The 18,572-nt window shown below is 37.8% G+C and overlaps 1 protein-coding gene and 2 long non-coding RNA genes across 3 annotated transcripts; all 3 read left to right on the plus strand.

The window, feature by feature from the left end:
• The first annotated feature begins 870 nt into the window (after positions 1-870).
• Positions 871-5,277, plus strand: LOC134819478 (uncharacterized). The gene is made up of 4 exons (XR_010160777.1): positions 871-1,173; positions 3,648-4,086; positions 4,927-5,022; positions 5,207-5,277. It is a non-coding gene; the product is annotated as an uncharacterized LOC134819478 (long non-coding RNA).
• A 233-nt stretch (positions 5,278-5,510) lies between these two features.
• On the plus strand, positions 5,511-9,953 carry LOC134819475 (proprotein convertase subtilisin/kexin type 5-like). The gene is made up of 9 exons (XM_063829428.1): positions 5,511-5,610; positions 5,968-6,063; positions 6,230-6,373; positions 6,718-6,813; positions 6,972-7,115; positions 7,789-7,884; positions 8,489-8,632; positions 8,917-9,012; positions 9,269-9,953. Exons 2-9 carry the CDS (start codon positions 6,003-6,005, stop codon positions 9,517-9,519), a joined length of 1,032 nt encoding a protein of 343 aa, XP_063685498.1. The 5' UTR covers positions 5,511-5,610; positions 5,968-6,002; the 3' UTR covers positions 9,520-9,953.
• Positions 9,954-9,960: 7 nt separating this feature from the next.
• LOC134819479 (uncharacterized) lies at positions 9,961-12,183 on the plus strand. The gene is made up of 3 exons (XR_010160778.1): positions 9,961-10,562; positions 10,728-11,456; positions 12,097-12,183. It is a non-coding gene; the product is annotated as an uncharacterized LOC134819479 (long non-coding RNA).
• The last annotated feature ends 6,389 nt before the right edge of the window (positions 12,184-18,572 follow it).

Below are 18,572 nucleotides of genomic sequence, written 5' to 3' on the forward strand. Positions count from 1 at the left end.
ACGAGGATTGTTACACGCACGTGCACGTGCAAAGAATGTTAAAACGGCATTTTGATCGGTTTTGTCATATTACGTTGTGTTTAGTCATTAGTGCGAGCAAGATTTTAATTGGCTGTATCTTCGGTTGTGTAGGATATTTTTTGACGCGATTTAAACTTACTAACAAAAAATACTATTAGCTTCCTCCCTGTGACCACGGGTTTTCTAGTCATATAATAATTCAGAGAATTATCTTTGTTTGTACAATGTCTGTACGACCGCCCACGTGTAAATTAGGTAAGAAGTAAAAGGTTGCACAGTAACCAGGATAACGAGGGTTGTTACACGCACGTGCACGTGCAAAGATTGTTAAAACGGCATTTTTATCGGTTTTGTTGATATTACGTTGTGTTTAGTGCGAGCAACATTTTAATCGGCTGTATCTTCGGTTGAGTAGGATATTTTTTGACTCGATTTAAACTTACTAACAAAAAATACTATTAGCTTCTTCCCTGTGACCACGGCCGGTTTTCTAGTATCATATAATATGATGTTTACCTCTAGAAAGGTATAAGATTAAAATTATTTAATCACAAAATTAATCGCAATATGGTGATTGTTGACCCGCTTATTTAGTCTTTAGAGGAGGGCAGAATGGTGTAGAGTATGGGCTTTCTGCTAGTTATCACTCGCCGATGATATTTGAAACGTTTAGGAAAGAGCCCGGCCATGAAAGTATGTAAAATGTCAATAGTATAAGCTTCGTTCGATGTATTTTGGACGCTGACTCCGAATTACCTGCTATAAATATATAGGGTTGCTATAAATCATAAATGTATAGGGTTGAAACGCTTGCCCTAGAAGTTATCGACAAAAACTGTTTTGGTCACACGACAGGCTTGTAAAACATGAATTACGGTCATAGTGATCAGCTTCGGGGTCATGGTTACTGGATAGGATTAGGGTTTATAAAACCGTTTCATTCGGCTGCAAATCCACAAATTCATTTAAATCACGTGATAGCACTCTGGCGAGTTAATTAGTAAACTTGTATTATGTACTTTCCTCAATCTTCAGTTGTTGATATTTCGTTTAAAGTTAAACATCGATTTTTCTAACAATGTAGAATGGTAGACATGCGGAATCTTCAAACGAAGTTAATATTCCTACAAATCATCTCGCTATCTCTCTGTGGTAAGCTACGTAACATGTGCATGCATGCGCATGCATGAGCTGCTATTTTACTTATCATTGATCAAAAATAGATCAATAATTTATCGTTATAGAAAATAGAAATAGTACCACTTATACCCGTTGAAATGAGATAATTATAGTATTAAATACTTTTCACCAAAACCAAAAATTGGGTAGATTGGACCATCTACCGTATCTCCTTTTTCCAGACACAAAGGAAGTATTTAAGATCAATTTAAGTTACCGTTCTCAAATTTATGCAAAATGATACCGGGAATGTAATCGGTCGCTCGTTTTCCCCATTTATTCACGGCCTGCAAATTGTAACGAATTTAGGTTTACTACATTAAATTTAATCAAACTCAGTAGAAATCTTTTTGAGCTGCTTTCGGGCTGATACTTAGTGTACGTCGGGATAAGAGCTGTAGGTAGTGTGTCCAATGAGGTGAATTTTATCCAGTAGAAGTGCAAGTGTCGAAAGTATTATCTTTGAATTGATCACAGGGTGACAGGGATCAAACAGAAAAGAATCAAGACCTAAATGATAACATTGAAAATCAATCTGGTGTCACTACAATAAGTTCAAATTGTTTAATTCTCGGTAATTCACTATTCTGTTTGCTTCATGCTAAATCTAACAGCTAAAACAAACAGGGGTCTGACTCTGAGTTAACAACTTATACTCAAAACGGCATTTTCTAGATGTCTCAGCCTACATATCATAGACTTAATTGCTGTGGCTTGTGTAGTTACATTATCTGATTGGAGATACATCTATTGTTAAATAAGTGTTTTGTTTAGATATAACTTAAAACTAAGATCTTGATACTAGTGACCTCCGTCAATACAATTAACGCTCTAGGGAAAAAAAGTTTGATGTTTTTCAGCATTGTAACAGTCTGTATGCTTTGATCTTTCGCAAATACAACAAGGTGTAAAGTTCTAAAATATTGGATTATAAAAGATAGCATAATATGTCGTTGTAAGAAATTGTTTTACAGAGCTGGTCGCATAAATACTGCTGCCTTCTCGAGTGACGGCAAGGCACCTAACAGGCAGCGAAGTAATCAGGAAATGAAGTAATCGGGAAAAATTTGAATTACATGGTTCCTGCAAACCGGATAACAGGTTAAATCAAATGATTACATAATATAATGATTAAAAGTTTACCATAATGATATTTATGCGATGTATCGCATAAAAGTATACCTTAACTTTAAGGTCAATAAATTTGGTTCACAATAAATTTGGTTACAAACATTTTGGTAATACCATAATTTTAGTCACAAATTTCGCAAATTTATATACTACCTATGGGAAAAGGAAGAAAGAGCCATACTATGACTGTTGTCACGAGTAAAGACACGGCCTCTTAACACACTGTGCCATTTGTCATGATTTTAGGCTCGATCTCTAAACATACTATGATAATTGGGATGAAAATAGTAAAATGTGAGTGCTGTCACGTCGGCCGGGTGGTTTAGTGGTTTTAATACATTTACTTCACAAACGGACGACTGGGGTTCGATTCCCAGTGGGGACCAATCTGGTTCCCAGTGGGGAACAATTCAGTCGGATGCAGTTCGGCCACCGAACCATGGTTTGATGCTTTCAGTAGAACTTCTATTCGAAAAAACTTTTGGCGGGAAAAATCTTTAAATTTTCGAAAGTTTTTTCAAAAACTACCTATACTACTTTTCCCAGTGTTTCAAGAAATTCCGATCATTTTGAGCCAGTAAACATTTTTATGATTTTTGGTTACTTGCTAATCAGTAACTATCCAATTATCTAATTGTCTGACATGAACATTTGTCTTACAAAAGTTTTTCTCGTCGATATGATAATTACCCTTTATTAATTCGTATCCTTCTACGATGTTCACAGCTGAAGATATTTGACAAACAAGAAAGGAGGTAAAAAATTAAAAATGGTAAAAGTGGCAAAAAGTGGCCTTAAGACACGTGGACAATTTTGGAAAAGTTGGAAGCTTATTCTGTCAGTAGATCGATTTTTTTAGACGGATCTGTCTGAGTGTCTGTACTATAGTAATATCTTTGCACTCTGCACTGCAAATGTCCATATCACGCAAAATATTGACCTTATTAGGTAATCGTGACGTCACGTTATCCATGACAGTTGGCACAAGTACTGAATAGACTGTGCCTGCAGTCACGTCAGGCACGGATTATCAGCTAGGTACGGCTTTTGAAAAGTCGAGTGCCTGAGGAGTTGTCACGTATCCTTGGCACGCCCTATAAACACACTACGTACATATGGTCATTAAATCTGACCGCACCATGACAACAGTCATGGTGACAACAGTCATAGTATGGTCGGGCTCTTAAATTCTGAGAATAAACTATGGGCGACATTCATACAATTCCTTTACAATTTTGCTAGAACACCTCTTCTTTAAATTCATGATATTCATTAATCGTTGCTCAGTAGTCATGAATTAAAAATACAATTAACAGGTTGGTTACCAGTGAAACGTGAGGTGAAAATAGAGTGGGATCTTGAGTCGACACCTTTAGAAATTAGAACTAATAGTGTGCTGGGGAGTAACGATGAGGTGCATGTGTACTTCTACTCAGCTGAGGGAGCTGCAGGAGGAGTAGCGCTCTACTTCACCTCTACTCCAAAATACTACCTCAGCTACTGCACATCCTGGACTAACTTCCCTGTTAAACCCCCCTCTACTGCTGACAAGGTGTGGCGTATCACTCTCACCACAACTGCAGGTGTTAGACTAGTGATACACTGTAACGAGGTAGAGGTGCTCAGCATACTGCTCTCTTCATCAACGTGTAGTTACAGTGGCTTGGAGCAGTGTCGGAACAGCTGTCTGGAACAGAGACGTGACAAAGATAGAGTTCACTTCCTCCGACACAGCATCTGATTACTACGGACCAGGTAACTAATAACAGCAAGCTTTGGTTTAACAAAGTAACAATAACTTTAATTTACAAATAAGCCAACTTGCTGATTCTCTCGTAAGCTCGTGATTACGTGTTTTCTGTCTAAAATTTCAAGTATGCCATTTAGTTATTTAACATGAACTCATATATTATAGGATATGGGATATAGGATAGTTAGCACATATTGTTATTTATAACTTAATAAAGTGGTCATAATTTTATAAATTACTATTCTCCGAATGAGATAAAATAACGTTCTTTCAGATTGCAAAATAGCTAACTATAATCTAGAAATGTTGCATATTTTGTAGTAGACATCATGGAGACAAGCCATTTTCAGCTACTAAAGGTTAAAACAATTATCAATTGAAAACTGACGTTTTTACAAAATATCTTGAACATAAGCAGTAAGGTATTTTACCAAACAAACTCAAAACTTTTTTGGTTCAATATTTATTTTGCAGAGTTTACACAATATGTGCATTGTGCATTGTGCTTCATAGTTTGTTGATGACTGATGAGGCGAATTTTTAGCATTAAAGGATGAGGGGACCTTAGAATTGACTGATAACAATTTGAATTAGTATTGGTCTTAGAACTAAAAAAGAAAATGTGTGGTACGAAATTACAAGAATCGTAAGAGTGTGGGTGGCAATAATTTCCTCGAAAAACCGTGGAATATGTGGATATTTAATTTTTCACATATTGTTATAAATCTAATGTTATTGTAACACATCTGAACTGTACTTAAATAAATAAATAAATAAATAGTTATATAATAACAATTTTCTTATCTTCCACTACGATTTGCCAGTTTTAACGTTATAAATTCCAGAGCCGTGTGGAGAAGGAACATATCGGAATGATGCTATGACAAGCTGTGAGACATGTGACGCTGGATTGACGCCTAACTCTGACAAAAAAGCCTGTGGTAAGATAACTTTAAAGCTTATATTTAATATTATTATTATGTTTTAAATTTGAATTAACTGTGCTATAGAATGAAAACCGAGGACATTGGTACTCACAATAACTTCTTGATATTAATATACTTATATAATAACGATTTTCTTATCTTCCACAAAAATTTGCCATTTGTAACGTTATAATTGTAGAGCCGTGTGGAGAAAAATTATATCGGAATGATGCTATGACAAGCTGTGAGACATGTGACGCTGGATTGACACCAAACTCTGACAAAACAGCCTGTGGTAAGATAACTTTAAAGCTTATATTTGATATTATTGTTGTGTTTTAAATTTGAATTAACTGTGCTATAGAATGAAAACCGAGGATATTGTTACTCACAATAACTTCTTAATATTAATAAGGTAGTTCAAATGAATTGCTGCTTAAAGATTTCCTAATTCTTCAGAGCCATGTCCAGCTGGAAGCTACAAGAACATTGAGATGAACACATGTAAAGAATGTCCTGATAACACGATCAGTTCAGAAGGAGCAGCCTTGTGTACAACTTGTGAACTTGGTCAGGAACGAAACTCAGGGAGAACAAAATGTGGTAAGAATTGTTAATAAGAATCGAGCTGAGATGATTATATCTACATAGATGGGCAAAGATAGGATAAGGGTTAAGACGGGATAAGGATAAGGCGCCAGATAGGGCTTAGAATCAAGAAAGCAAATTTGTGGTATGAAAAGACAAGAACCGTAAAAGTTTGGGTGGTAATAATTCTATCAAAAAACCGTGGTTGTTTGGATATTTAATTATTCACACATTGTTTTAAATCTAATGTTATTGTAACACATCTAAACTGTACCTAAATACTTATATATAAGTATTTAATCGTTATTATATATAATAACGATTTTCTTATCTTCCACTGCGATTTGCCAGTTTTAACGTTATTAATTCCAGAGCCGTGTGGGGAAGGAAAATATCGGAATGATGCTATGACAAGCTGTGAGACATGTGAAGCTGGGTTGACACCAAACTCTGACAAAACAGCCTGTGGTAAGATAACTTTAAAGCTTATATTTAATATTATTGTTGTGTTTTAAATTTAATTAACTGTGCTATAGAATGAAAACCGAGGATATTGTTACTCACAATAACTTCTTATTATTAATAAGGTAGTTCAAACGAATATTTGCTGCTTAAAGATTTCCTAATTCTTCAGAGCCATGTCCAGCTGGAAGCTACAAGAACATTGATATGAACACGTGCGAAGAATGTCCTGATAACACGATCAGTTCAGAAGGAGCAGCCTTGTGTAAAACTTGTGAACTTGGCCAGGAACGAAACTCAGGGAGGACAAAATGTGGTAAGAATTGTTAACAAGAACCGAGCTGAGATGATTATTTCTATATTATATAGATGGGCAAAGATAGGATAAGGGTTAAGACGGGATAAGGATAAGGCGCCAGATAGGGCTTAGAATCAAGAAAGAAAATGTGTGGTACGAAAAGACAAGAACTGTAAGATAAGAGTCTTGGTGGTAATAATTCTATCAAAAACCGCTGTTGTGTGGATATTTAATTTTTCACCTATTGTTTTAAATCTTATGTAATTGTAACACATCTGAAGTGTACTTATATATAAATGACGATTTCCTTATCTTCCACAACGATTTACCAGTTGTAATAATATATAACGTTATAATTCCAGAGCTGTGTGGGGATGGAACATATCGAAATGATGCTATGACAAGCTGTGAGACATGTGACGCTGGATTGACATCAAACTCTGACAAAATAGCCTGTGGTAAGATAACTTCAAAGCTTATATTTAATATTATTGTTATGTTTTAAATTTAAATTAACTGTGTTATAGAATGAAAACTGAGGATATTGGTACTCACAATAACTTCTAAATAAGGTAGTTCAAACGAATTGCTGCTTAAAGATTTCCTAATTCTTCAGAGCCATGTCCAGCTGGAAGATACAAGAACATTGATATGAACACATGTAAAGAATGTCCTGATAACACGATCAGTTCAGAAGGAGCAGCCTTGTGTACAACTTGTGAACTTGGCCAGGAACGAAACTCAGGGAGAACAAAATGTGGTAAGAATTGTTAATAAGAATCGAGCTGAGATGATTATATCTATATTATATAGATGGGCAAAGATAGGATAAGGGTTAAGACGGGATAAGGATAAGGCGCCAGATAGGGCTTAGAATCAAGAAAGAAAATGTGTGGTACGAAAAGACAAGAACTGTAAGAGTCTTGGTGGTAATAATTCTATCAAAAACCGCTGTTGTGTGGATATTTAATTTTTCACCTATCTTACTATATATAAAACGAGACGATATATACATATGGATATATCTGTGCCATTTTACTGACACCAGGGCATCAACTTTAACGCGACTTTCCGCCAAAACCGTATAAGATATACAACTGAAACTAAAAGATGTACAACTGAAACTTTTTTGACTGGGTCAAATGCTTTAATGGCCTTCAAATCAGCATGAAAAAAATTAAAAATTGGCCAAAGAATAAGAATTTTAGTGCCCAAAATTTGGACTCCCAAGTGGTGTCAAAAACGCGAATTAAATAGGTATTAATTATTTTATTCTCTCTAGTCTTGACACCACTTTAGGGCAGATGGGTTCCTGCTAGTTGTTTTAAATCTTATGTAATTGTAACAAATCTAAACTGTACTTAAATACTTATATAATAACGATTTTCTTATCTTCCACTACGATTTGCCAGTTTTAACGTTATTAATTCCAGAGCCGTGTGGGGAAGGAAAATATCGGAATGATGCTATGACAAGCTGTGAGACATGTGAAGATGGAATGACACCAAACTCTGACAAAACAGCCTGTGGTATGATAACTTTAAAGCTTATATTTAATATAAGTTATTGTGTTTTATATATTTAATTAACTGAGCTATAGAATGAAAACCGAGGATATTGGTACTCACAATAACTTCTTAATAATAGTAAAACAAAGTATTTTAGTAAAACAAAGTATTTTTAGTAAAACAAAGTATTTTATTTATTAGCAGTGCAATCAATTCATATGATATAATTATAAGAATATAATATATGTCACACCTATTTAACTGTTACGTTCGAGTAGTCGTGCCATGGCTAAATTTAACTAGGACCAGTGGTGTTGATTAACATTTTAAAAGGTGATTCTTAGTGACACAAATGGAAAATTTTAAGAAAAGACGGATCAAAACACAGATCCAAGGACAAGGAGACCCCACTGCAGGACCATACATGCTATTGGCTTGTGCATGGCCCAAAAGGTTCCAGTTGTCCAGGAAACTGTACGTAGCTGGTCAACTAGTTTTGAATTCAGACTAGGCTTGATGAGTTCTGGGGTTTCTAGAGTAAGATTTGATGGTGCCAGGTTTGTTCAGGCGATAATAATAAGGTAGTTCAAACGAATTGCTGCTTAAAGATTTCTTAATTCTTCAGAGCCATGTCCAGCTGGAAGCTACAAGAACATTGATATGAACACATGTGAAGAATGTCCTGATAACACGATCAGTTCAGAAGGAGCAGCCTTGTGTACAACTTGTGAACTTGGCCAGGAACGAAACTCAGCGAGAACAACGTGTGGTAAGGATTGTTAACAAGATTTTATTATAATAAAATTATTAATTATTATTAGGGCTTAGAATCAAGAGGGCAAATTTGTGGTACGAAAAGACAAGAACCGTTAGAGTCTGGGTGGTAATAATTCTATAAAAAAAAACCGTGGTTGTGTGGATATTTAATTATTCACCTCTTGTTTTAAATCTAATTTAATTGAAACACATCTGAAGTGTACTTATATAATAACGATTTCCTTATCTTCCACAACGATTTACCAGTTGTAATAATATATAACGTTATTATTCCAGAGTCGTGTGGGGAAGGAACATATCGGAATGATGCTATGACAAGCTGTGAGACATGTGACGCTGGATGGAAACCAAACACTAACAAAACTGCCTGTGGTAAGATAACTTTAAATCTTATATTATTGTTATGTTTTAAATTTAATTTAACTGCGCTACAGAATGGTAAATTGTATACAGTATGTGAGACTTGGACCCCCGAGCAAACGATAGTATAGTTATATTTGAGGTTGCTTGAAAGGGTTCGGGTTGGGACAGGAAAACTACATCGCGGAACTGCGGAAGAGAACATAAGAAACCGTCAAAATAACCCTTATTAATCAGTTTAACGTGATTTAATATGACATATCGACAGTGAGCTGTACGGGACTGAAGGCTGAGTGGAGAACTGCGATCAGAACAACAACACAGTTCCCAGTAGTCCCAGGAACCGTGCTGGAAGTGAATTGTATTGAATCCAGAACTCTCAATAAAGGGAGCAGCGAGGTGACCTGCACCTCAGGAACGGAATTTATTTTCGATTTTAATGAACCCGAGTGTATAAATACAGGTATAATTGTAAAAGCAGATATGCTAAATGACCATAGCATCACTACAAAAGGATAACTAAACTCTTCATACAACCAGGGCAGTATCAGCATAACCGACGAAAGGGGGTAAAATAATGTCGTAAGGGGGAGAGTTGGTTAATGGTTATATTACTATAGAAAACTGATTTATTTAATCTTACAGTTGATGGACTATGACAAATAGCTCAGATGATACTGCAATCTAACTTAGATATCTAAATAAGAAAATGTATGTTTAAGTTTTCCGGGTGGAAAAGTATGACAGCAGAAACCCAAATACCCATAAGTCCCCAGAAAAGTTATCGAGGTAACCTGCTCTGAGATCTCAACACAACAGCATTTGACAAAGCAAAATAAAATGTAAAATCAATTTAAATTCAAAAATTTAACAAAGAATGCATTTTCATTATAACATAGTAAAACACTTTGTTTCATAAATATATTAAATTAAAATAAAACACTTAATGCAATCGTGAGATGTACGTAGAATCTAGCTCAATGTTACAACATAAACCCTTGATAATATAGTCTAGCAAATATTAGAAACTAACCGCAAATCCGGTGATTTCCATTTCAAATGAAAAAAACCAGAAGATCTTCATAAGGTCTAATGATAATCTACTCCTATCTCAAGTTACTAATTAACAAACCCAGGAACAATGACGATGATGTACAAAGTCTATACAAATGTCGACAGAATAGAGATGAACAGGAAGAAAAAGAGAGAATATCACCTCCAATTAATCTATGAGAATTCAAGGTTAGTAAGAAAAATGTCCACTTAAAGTGTTTGTTTTTTTTTCGTCATATACTGCAACACTTCTATTGTGCTGAATTCCTAAAATTCAATTGCTATTTAAAACACATTGCTATTATCTAAATTATTTTCAATTTAACTGTGACCAAATTTTACATTTTGAACATGAACCGTGTTGATTACCAGAAATTACATGTACAATACCAGAAATAATGTGTCACTCAGCAACCAAATCACCATTTCAGAATACAGATTACAGAAACAAGCTTCATGGCATTGATAAGTGATGAATACCCTGAAAAAAGACACATAACTCCATCACTGTGAGACATATTTGTGTTTTTAAACATTCATAAAAATTATTCAATGTTAAATACATATTATTTATAAATATTTATTTAACATTAAATTAAATTCAAAATCTATTCAAAGATTTAACAAAGGTTTGATGTATTGCTATTATATCATATTATAACAATTTGTTTCAGACCCTCACTCAGTAGGAACGAACCTTTCAACTGAAAAGATGTGAATCCTTTGTTGACAATTTTATGAGCTGTGAGCAGTAAGTACTTAAGAAGCGGAGGATTACTTTTTTCGTCGAAATCTTCCAAAAAACTGCTCAATCAATGACAATATCCACAAAATTTTAACATTATTAGGCTTATTCTTCTCATACAAAGTTACAACAAAGTCTTCATGTTATGTATCCTGGGTTTGGACAGGATAATATTACCCGCTTAAAATATTTCCATCGCGTTACATAATACTCAATAAATGTAATAGATTTGTAGTGTTGTAATTAGTTTTGAACTGCTGAAGTTTATGGCCAGCCCTGATATATAACAACCTTAGAAAAGCAAACCTATTTGCCTTCGTTTTTAAACTTACTTTCAGCTTTTATCAGCAGCTACAATTACGGTACGTACCTATACTTAATACGTAGAATCTAGTCAATTGTAATAACATACACCATTGATAGCTTGGTGATATTGTCTAGCAAATATTAGAAACTGACTGGAAATCCGGTGCTTTCCATTTCAAATGGCAAAAGCGAGAAGATTTTTATATCGTCAATTATTGATAATTTACTCTTATTTTAAGTTATTAATAACCAACTCCAGGAACGAAGACGATGCTGTATATTAAAGACTATACGAATGTTCAACAGGAAGAAAGAGAGGATATCAGCTTCAACCAATTAATGAGAATTGAAGGTTAGTAAAAAATGACCCTTTTTAAAGTGCTTTTTCGTGATAACACTTCGTTTGTGCTGAATTCCTAAAATTCAATTGCTGTTTAAAACACACATTGCTATTATCTAACTTATTTTGAACTTGACTGTGATCAAATTTACTTTCGCATTTTCGCTGTGCGGGGGGGGGGGGGGGGGGGGGGTGTCTTAGGGGGGCGCCAAATCGTCGTTTGAATGTGGAACAATTTCGAAAACTTAACTAAAGTACTAGCAAAACTGCGCGTTTTGCTCTAGATATACACTTTTTTTGAGATTTTACCGGCGTCTCTCTAAAATTACATAATTTGTTCAATTTTAGGGAGGGGAAAAATTAAGGAAGGGGGCGCCAACAGGGGAGCGCTTTTTCGGCGGGGGGGGGGGGGCCGACAGGCAACGTTACGCCACTGATGGCATTGATAAGTAATGAATATCCTGAAAAAGGCACATAACTCCATCACTGTGGGACATATTTGTGTTTATAAACATTTATAAACATTATTCAATGTTAAATACATATTATTCATAAATATGTATTTAACATTAAACAAAATTCAAAATCTATTCAAAGATTTAACAAAGTTTGATGTTTTGTTATTACATCATATAATAACGCTTTATTTCAGATTCTTACTCAGAAGGAAAGAACCTTTCAACTGATAAAACAAAATGTGAACCCTTTGTAAACCTTTTTAGGCAGCTGTGAATAGTAAGTACAAGAAGTGAAAAATATTCTTCTCGTTTAAATTTTTCTACAAACTGTTCAATAATCATTATTTCATGAAATGTGGGCAAGTTTCCATAAACGATATTTTATGATCGGCGCCGATAATCGCTTATTGAGCGCTTTTTCGGCGCTTTTTTAAAAAAAAACCATTAACAATCGCTTTTTTTACGATTATAAACGGTTCAAAAAAAATCGCTTATAATCAACTATAATTGGTGTCATAATTCAAAAAAGCGCTTTTTTGAATTTGAAAGCGCTTATAAGCGCTTTTAAGCGCTTACTAGCGTCGCTGAGCGATTTGAAAGCGGCTTTCCAGTAGGATTGGCGCCAAAAACGGATGGATAAGCGGTTGGCCGGATAAGCGATTCGTAGGCGCTTTTTTGAACCATTTATAAGCGATTATAAGCGCTTATAATTGGGGTGCAATTTAGCTGTTTGTAAAGCGCAAATAAAGCGCTTATAAGCGCTTTTAAAATTGAGTCAGGAAAACGCTATATTACATCTTATAACCGCTTATAATCGATTATAAGCGTTTTTTAGAAATCGCTTATAACGGCTAATTCATCGCTATTTCACCGCTTTTACCGCTTTTCCTATCATCCATGGCCAGGTGAGCAGGAATTAAAAAGCGCTTATAAGCGCTTTTTCGATGCTGCCCCTAGCCTGGTCGGAACGGGGTAGTGCCCGGAATTTAAAAGCGCTTATAAGCGATTTCTCAATTCCCCTTAACCTGGTTGGAACTTTCATGTGCTTTTCTGAGCAACCTGGGGTGCACCGGCAGAGTCAGGATTTAAAAGCGCTTATAGGCGCTTATGATCGCTTTTCTACCGCTTTTTCTATCACCCATGGCCTGGTTGGCAAGAATTATAAAGCGCTTATAAGCGTTTTTTCAATGCTGCCCCTAACCTGTTCGGAACAGGGGTGTGCCCGGAATTAAAAAGCGCTTATTTATTATAAGCGCTTTTTCAATGCTGCCACTAACCTGGTCGGAACGGGGGAGTGCCCAGAATTAAAAAGCGGTCTTAAGCGCTTTTCAAATGCTGCCCCTAACCTGGTCGGAACTGGAAATCAGAGTGCCCGCTTATAAGTGCTTTTCTGAGCAACCTGGGGTGCACCGGCAGAGAAAAAAGCGCTTTTTGAATTTGAAGCGCTTATTAAGCGCTTTTTAACAGCGCTACTAGCGTCGCTAGATTTGAAAGCGCTTATAGATGCGCATTTGATAAGCGGTTGGCCATTAGCGATTCGAAGGGGGTGAACCAAGGAATTAAAAAGCGCTCTATAAGCGGCTTTGGTTTAAATGCGCCCATAACCTGTGAACCTGAAACATGAGTCCGATAAAGTCGCTTTTTGACATCTCTATCACCGCAAGAGTCGTTAGGATTTAAAAGCTTACGGCTTATATCGCTTTTCCGCTACCGCTTTTCCTATCATCCATGGCCTGGTTGCAAGAATTAAAAGCGCTTATAAGCGCTTTTTCAATGCTGCCACTAACCTGGTCGAAACGGGGTAGTGCCCGGAATTTAAAGCGCTCATTAGCGATTTTATTTAATCTGGTTGGATTTCAATGTTCCCTTAACCTGGTCAACGGAATCAGTTTAACCCGCTTATAGTTATAAGCTTTTCTGTGCAACCTGGGGTCACCGGCAGAATCAGGATTTAAAAGCGCTTATGATCGCTTTTCTACCGCTTTTCTACCGCTTTTCCTATCACCCATGGCCTGGTTGGCAAGAATTAGAAAGCGCTTATAAGCGCTTTTTCAATGCTGTCACTTACCTGGTCGGAACGGGGGAGTGCCCGGAATTAAAAAGCGCTCATAAGCGCTTTTTAAATGCTGCCCCTAACCTGGTCGGAACTGGAAATCAGAGTGCCCGCTTATAAGTGCTTTTCTGAGCAACCTGAGGTGCACCGGCAGAGTCAGGATTTAAAAGCGCTTATGATCGCTTTTCTACCGCTTTTCCTATCACCCATGGCCTGGTTGGCAAGAATTAGAAAGCGCTTATAAGCGCTTTTTCAATGCTGCCACTAACCTGGTCGGAACGGGGGAGTGCCCGGAATTAAAAAGCGCTCATTAGCGCTTTTTTAATGCTGCGCTTATAAGCGATTTCTCAATTCCCCTTAACCTGGTCAGAACTGGAAATCAGTGTGCCCGCTTATAGTTATAAGTGCTTTTCTGTGCAACCTGGGGTCACCGGCAGAATCAGGATTTAAAAGCGCTTATAGGCGCTTATGATCGCTTTTCTACCGCTTCTACTAAATCGCTCGCCCAAATTTTAAGGAAATTCTTGTGAAAAGGCCCTTTGGGGCATGAAAGTGATCTATATCGGTGTATTTTTGGACGCTGATTCCGAATCACCCCCCATAACGTAGGGTTAAAATGCTTCCCTGGAGAGTTATGGGCAAAAAACCGTTTTGGTCACGTGACAGGCTAGTAAAATACGAATTCGATTGTTTAGGGCCCGGGTTCCGGTTAGGGTTAGGCTTGTGGAAAGGGTTATGGTTAACTTTGGGGTTATGGTTAGGGTTAGGGTTGGGATTAGGATTTATGTAAAACCGTTTTGTACGGCTGCAAAACCATAAAAACCAAAGTCACGTGAAATTTTTGGGCGAGCAAATTTAGTAAAAGCCGAGTTGGACTCCAATATATGGAGCAAATATTTTACGAGTGTCACCCGTCAATTGTCGCAATCACATTCAACATTGCGCTTCGCTAGTTTGGTAAAAATTCACCACTAGACTGGGCCTCGCCAAGCTGTGAATTGAAAGATTGACATCGCATTGTGAGTCAATATTTTATTTTGTCTCATGTTAGTTCATGCTGTAAAATGGGCATATCAGCTTGTTTACCGATTCACGATTACCGCGCAATTGTTTAATTTACTTATGACTATGTCACGACGCGACCTGAATGATACAAATAGACCCAATACCCATGGTTAACAGGTGATACTCTTAATTGACGGATGTTACTCGTCTAAAGTAGCGCGCGCCGCTTTCTTCTCGAAATGCCACGATGGCACGTGCTATGTCGGGCCAGACCAATAACATGTAACATGCAATGGTCAAGTGATACTCTTAAAATATTTATCACAAATATAGTTTTGCATGGTATAAATACGTTTGTTGGTTAAAACACACAACTTATGTTATAACTTGATATATTACAGCTGAGGGATGATTCGGAATTGATACGTCTTGTAGGATATAACCTACATGCGCGCGCCGAGTTGGACCGTCGACGTGACCATTGTTATGATTGGCCCGGCGGCTACTTCGAGCAATTGCCTCGACTAGAGAAGAAAGCGGCGTACTACTCGAAGAAATCGATGGAGGGTTTGGCGGCTATTATTCAAGCTCATATCGTCTCGGTTAGGGGTGACGATAAATAAACTTGCTCAGATTTAAAATTTTTTGTAACACTATTCTAGGATGTGAAATTTCACAATCACCTAATTTTATACCTTTTGGAAGACAGTGATTCGCACTGCGGTGCATTTATCCAGAGCTTAAGTTGACAGTAGCGTCGCATACACTCTTGCGTACTTGTGAATACAAGCGCCCGAAAGTGGCCGAAGCCATGGTAGGTGAAGGGTGCCAATGCAATTAGACCGGCGACAATTAAGTGTCTTGCATGCTTATAAATACGTTTTGCATGGTATAAATACGTCTTGTATGGTTATAAACACACAAACTTATGGTTATAACTATATATAATACAGCCATGAGGGATGATTCGGAATTGAAGCGTCCTTGTAGGTTAATAACCTACCAGGGCGCGCGCCGAGTTGGACTCGTCGACGTTGACCATTGTTAATGATCTGGCCCGGCGCGCGCTACTTCGTAGCACTTGCCATCGACTTCGAGAAGAAAGCGGCGCGTGCTACTTCGAAGAAAATCGATGGAGGGTTGGCGGCTAGATCAAAGCTCAACGGCTCTGGATTAGGGGTGGACGATAAAATAAACTTGCTCAGATTTAAAAAATTTTTTGTAACACTATTTTCTAGAGACTGTGAGAATTTTCACAATACCAAATTTGTCATACCTTTTTGGAAAGATCAGTGAGTTTCGCCTCACTAGCTGGGTGCCATTTGCTCTATCCAGAGCCCTTGCGCTTGCAGTAGCGCGCGCCCACTCACTTCTTGACGTACTTGTGAAACAAGCGCGCCCGAAGTGGCGCGAAAGCACATGGTTAGGTGAAGGGTGCCATATTTGATGGTGCGCGGCTTTTGGAGCAAAAGTAGATGTAAAAGTCGCGTAATTTGACCAAATTCGTTGATTTTTGTCGTATTATTTCGGACACTTTCCTCGTAAGTCTATGAGTACAGAGTGAGCTCACCAATTTTTGTTGCAATCGGAGGTCGCGTCGGGAAGGATACTCAATACATATTTGTTTGAAGAAAATTGTGCTGGCCAAAATTAGCGCTAAAAACTATCCTACTATACAGTCGGCACGCGCGGCTCACTGTTGATAGCGCACTACCTATCTGGATAGAGCAACGGCAGCACGAAGGCACATGGTTAAGTTAAGTGCAAAATAATCGAACATGCAGAAACTCTTAGCTTTATTGCATTGTATATCATGTGTACGCTTATTTTTGTATAAAAACCGCGACCGGCTCTTGCTAATTCGCTCGCCCGAAAATTTCATGTGACCTTGGTTTTTATGGTTTTGCAGCCGTACAAAACAATTTTACATAAACCCTAATCCCAACCATAACCCCAAAGCTATCCATAACCCGCGTACCTTAACCCAAACCCTAACATGAGCCCTAAACAATCGAAATCATGTTTTACTAGCCTGTCACGTGACTAAAACGGTTTTTGCTCATGTAACTCTCCAGGGAAATATTTTTACCCTACGTCATGGCGGGTGATTCGGGATCAGCGTCCAAAAAATACACCGATTTAGATCAATGTCATACCCAAAGGCCTTTTCACAAGAATTTTCTTAAAATTTGGGCGAGCGATAATTTCGTAGGAGCGATTCAAACGCGCAATCTGGCGCGGTTTATTTGTTGCAGTTTTACTATCTAATAACCAAATTTTACAAGCTATCTCAGCACGCCTGCACGCGCACGGCTTTACTAGCGTATATATACATTACTTTTTTCCTATTGGTACTCAGCGTGCACTTGTTTTTATGTCCACGATTGATTATGAACAAGTACGTGAATGCTGGTCACGCACACACTAACTTTCAATGAGCACCGCACTTTTTTCAGACGTCGTGATTCGCTCAGCCCGACTAGAGATTTCTTGGAATGGCATAAACAGGCCTGTCATACTCGTTGACAGACTGAGCGTGGCCCAGCGCAATAATTTAGTTTCATATACTATATTTTTCTTTTGCAAGTTCTGAATGTGAAGTGTGTATGACTGATGACGCAGCGCGCATCGACCGCCACCAGGACAACCACCACCATTGGCATTAACAACATATAAATAAACGCTTGCAAGCGCTTTACAATTTCTGACAATTATTGTCGGAGAACTTTGCCGCGCCGTGCACTTAGCCTTCTTGCTTGGCTTCTAGATCGCCAGTCAAACAACTATGTTTAAATCCATGTTGATAAATGATAGATAAATCGGTAAAAACCAGCAATAAAAAGTGATTGTAATCGCTTATAACTTATAACCGCTTTTCAAATCCTTAGGTGCCCATGGGTGATGGGAAAAGCGGTAGATAAGCGATCATAAGCGCCTATAAGCGCTTTTAAATCCTGACTCTGCCGGTGCACCCCAGTTTGCTCAGAAAAGCACATACGAGTGGGCACTGTCCAGTTCCGACCAGGTTAGGGGCAGCATTGAAAAAGTGCTTATAAGCGCCTTTTAATTCCGGGCACTCCCCCGTTGCGACCAGGTTAGGGGCAGCATTGAAAAAGTGCTTATAAGCGCCTTTTAATTCCGGGCACTCCCCCGTTGCGACCAGGTTAGTGGCAGCATTGAAAAAGCGCTTATAAGCGCTTTCTAATTCCTGCCAACCAGGCCATGGGCGATAGGAAAAGCGGTAGAAAAGCGATCATAAGCGCCTATAAGCGCTTTTAAATCCTGACTCTGCCGGTGCACCCCAGGTTGCACAGAAAAGAACTTATAAGCGGGCACTCTGATTTCCAGTTCCGACCAGGTTAAGGGGAATTCAGAAATCGCTTATAAGCGCATATTAATTCGAGGCACTCCCCCGTTCCGACCAGGTTAGGGGTAGCATTGAAAAAGCGCTTAAAATTCTTGCCAACCAGGCCATGGGTAATGGGAAAAGCGGTAGAAAAGCGATCATAAGCGCTTATAATAAGCGCTTTTAAATCCTTACTCTGCCGGTGCACCCCAGGTTGCTCAGAAAAGCACATGAATGTCCTATGTGCGGGGACGGAGAGGAAACTG

This window comes from Bolinopsis microptera, chromosome 8 (genome assembly GCF_026151205.1).
Source record: "Bolinopsis microptera isolate Bmic1 chromosome 8, MBARI_Bmic_1.0, whole genome shotgun sequence".
In the NCBI taxonomy this organism is placed as follows: Eukaryota; Metazoa; Ctenophora; class Tentaculata; order Lobata; family Bolinopsidae; genus Bolinopsis; species Bolinopsis microptera.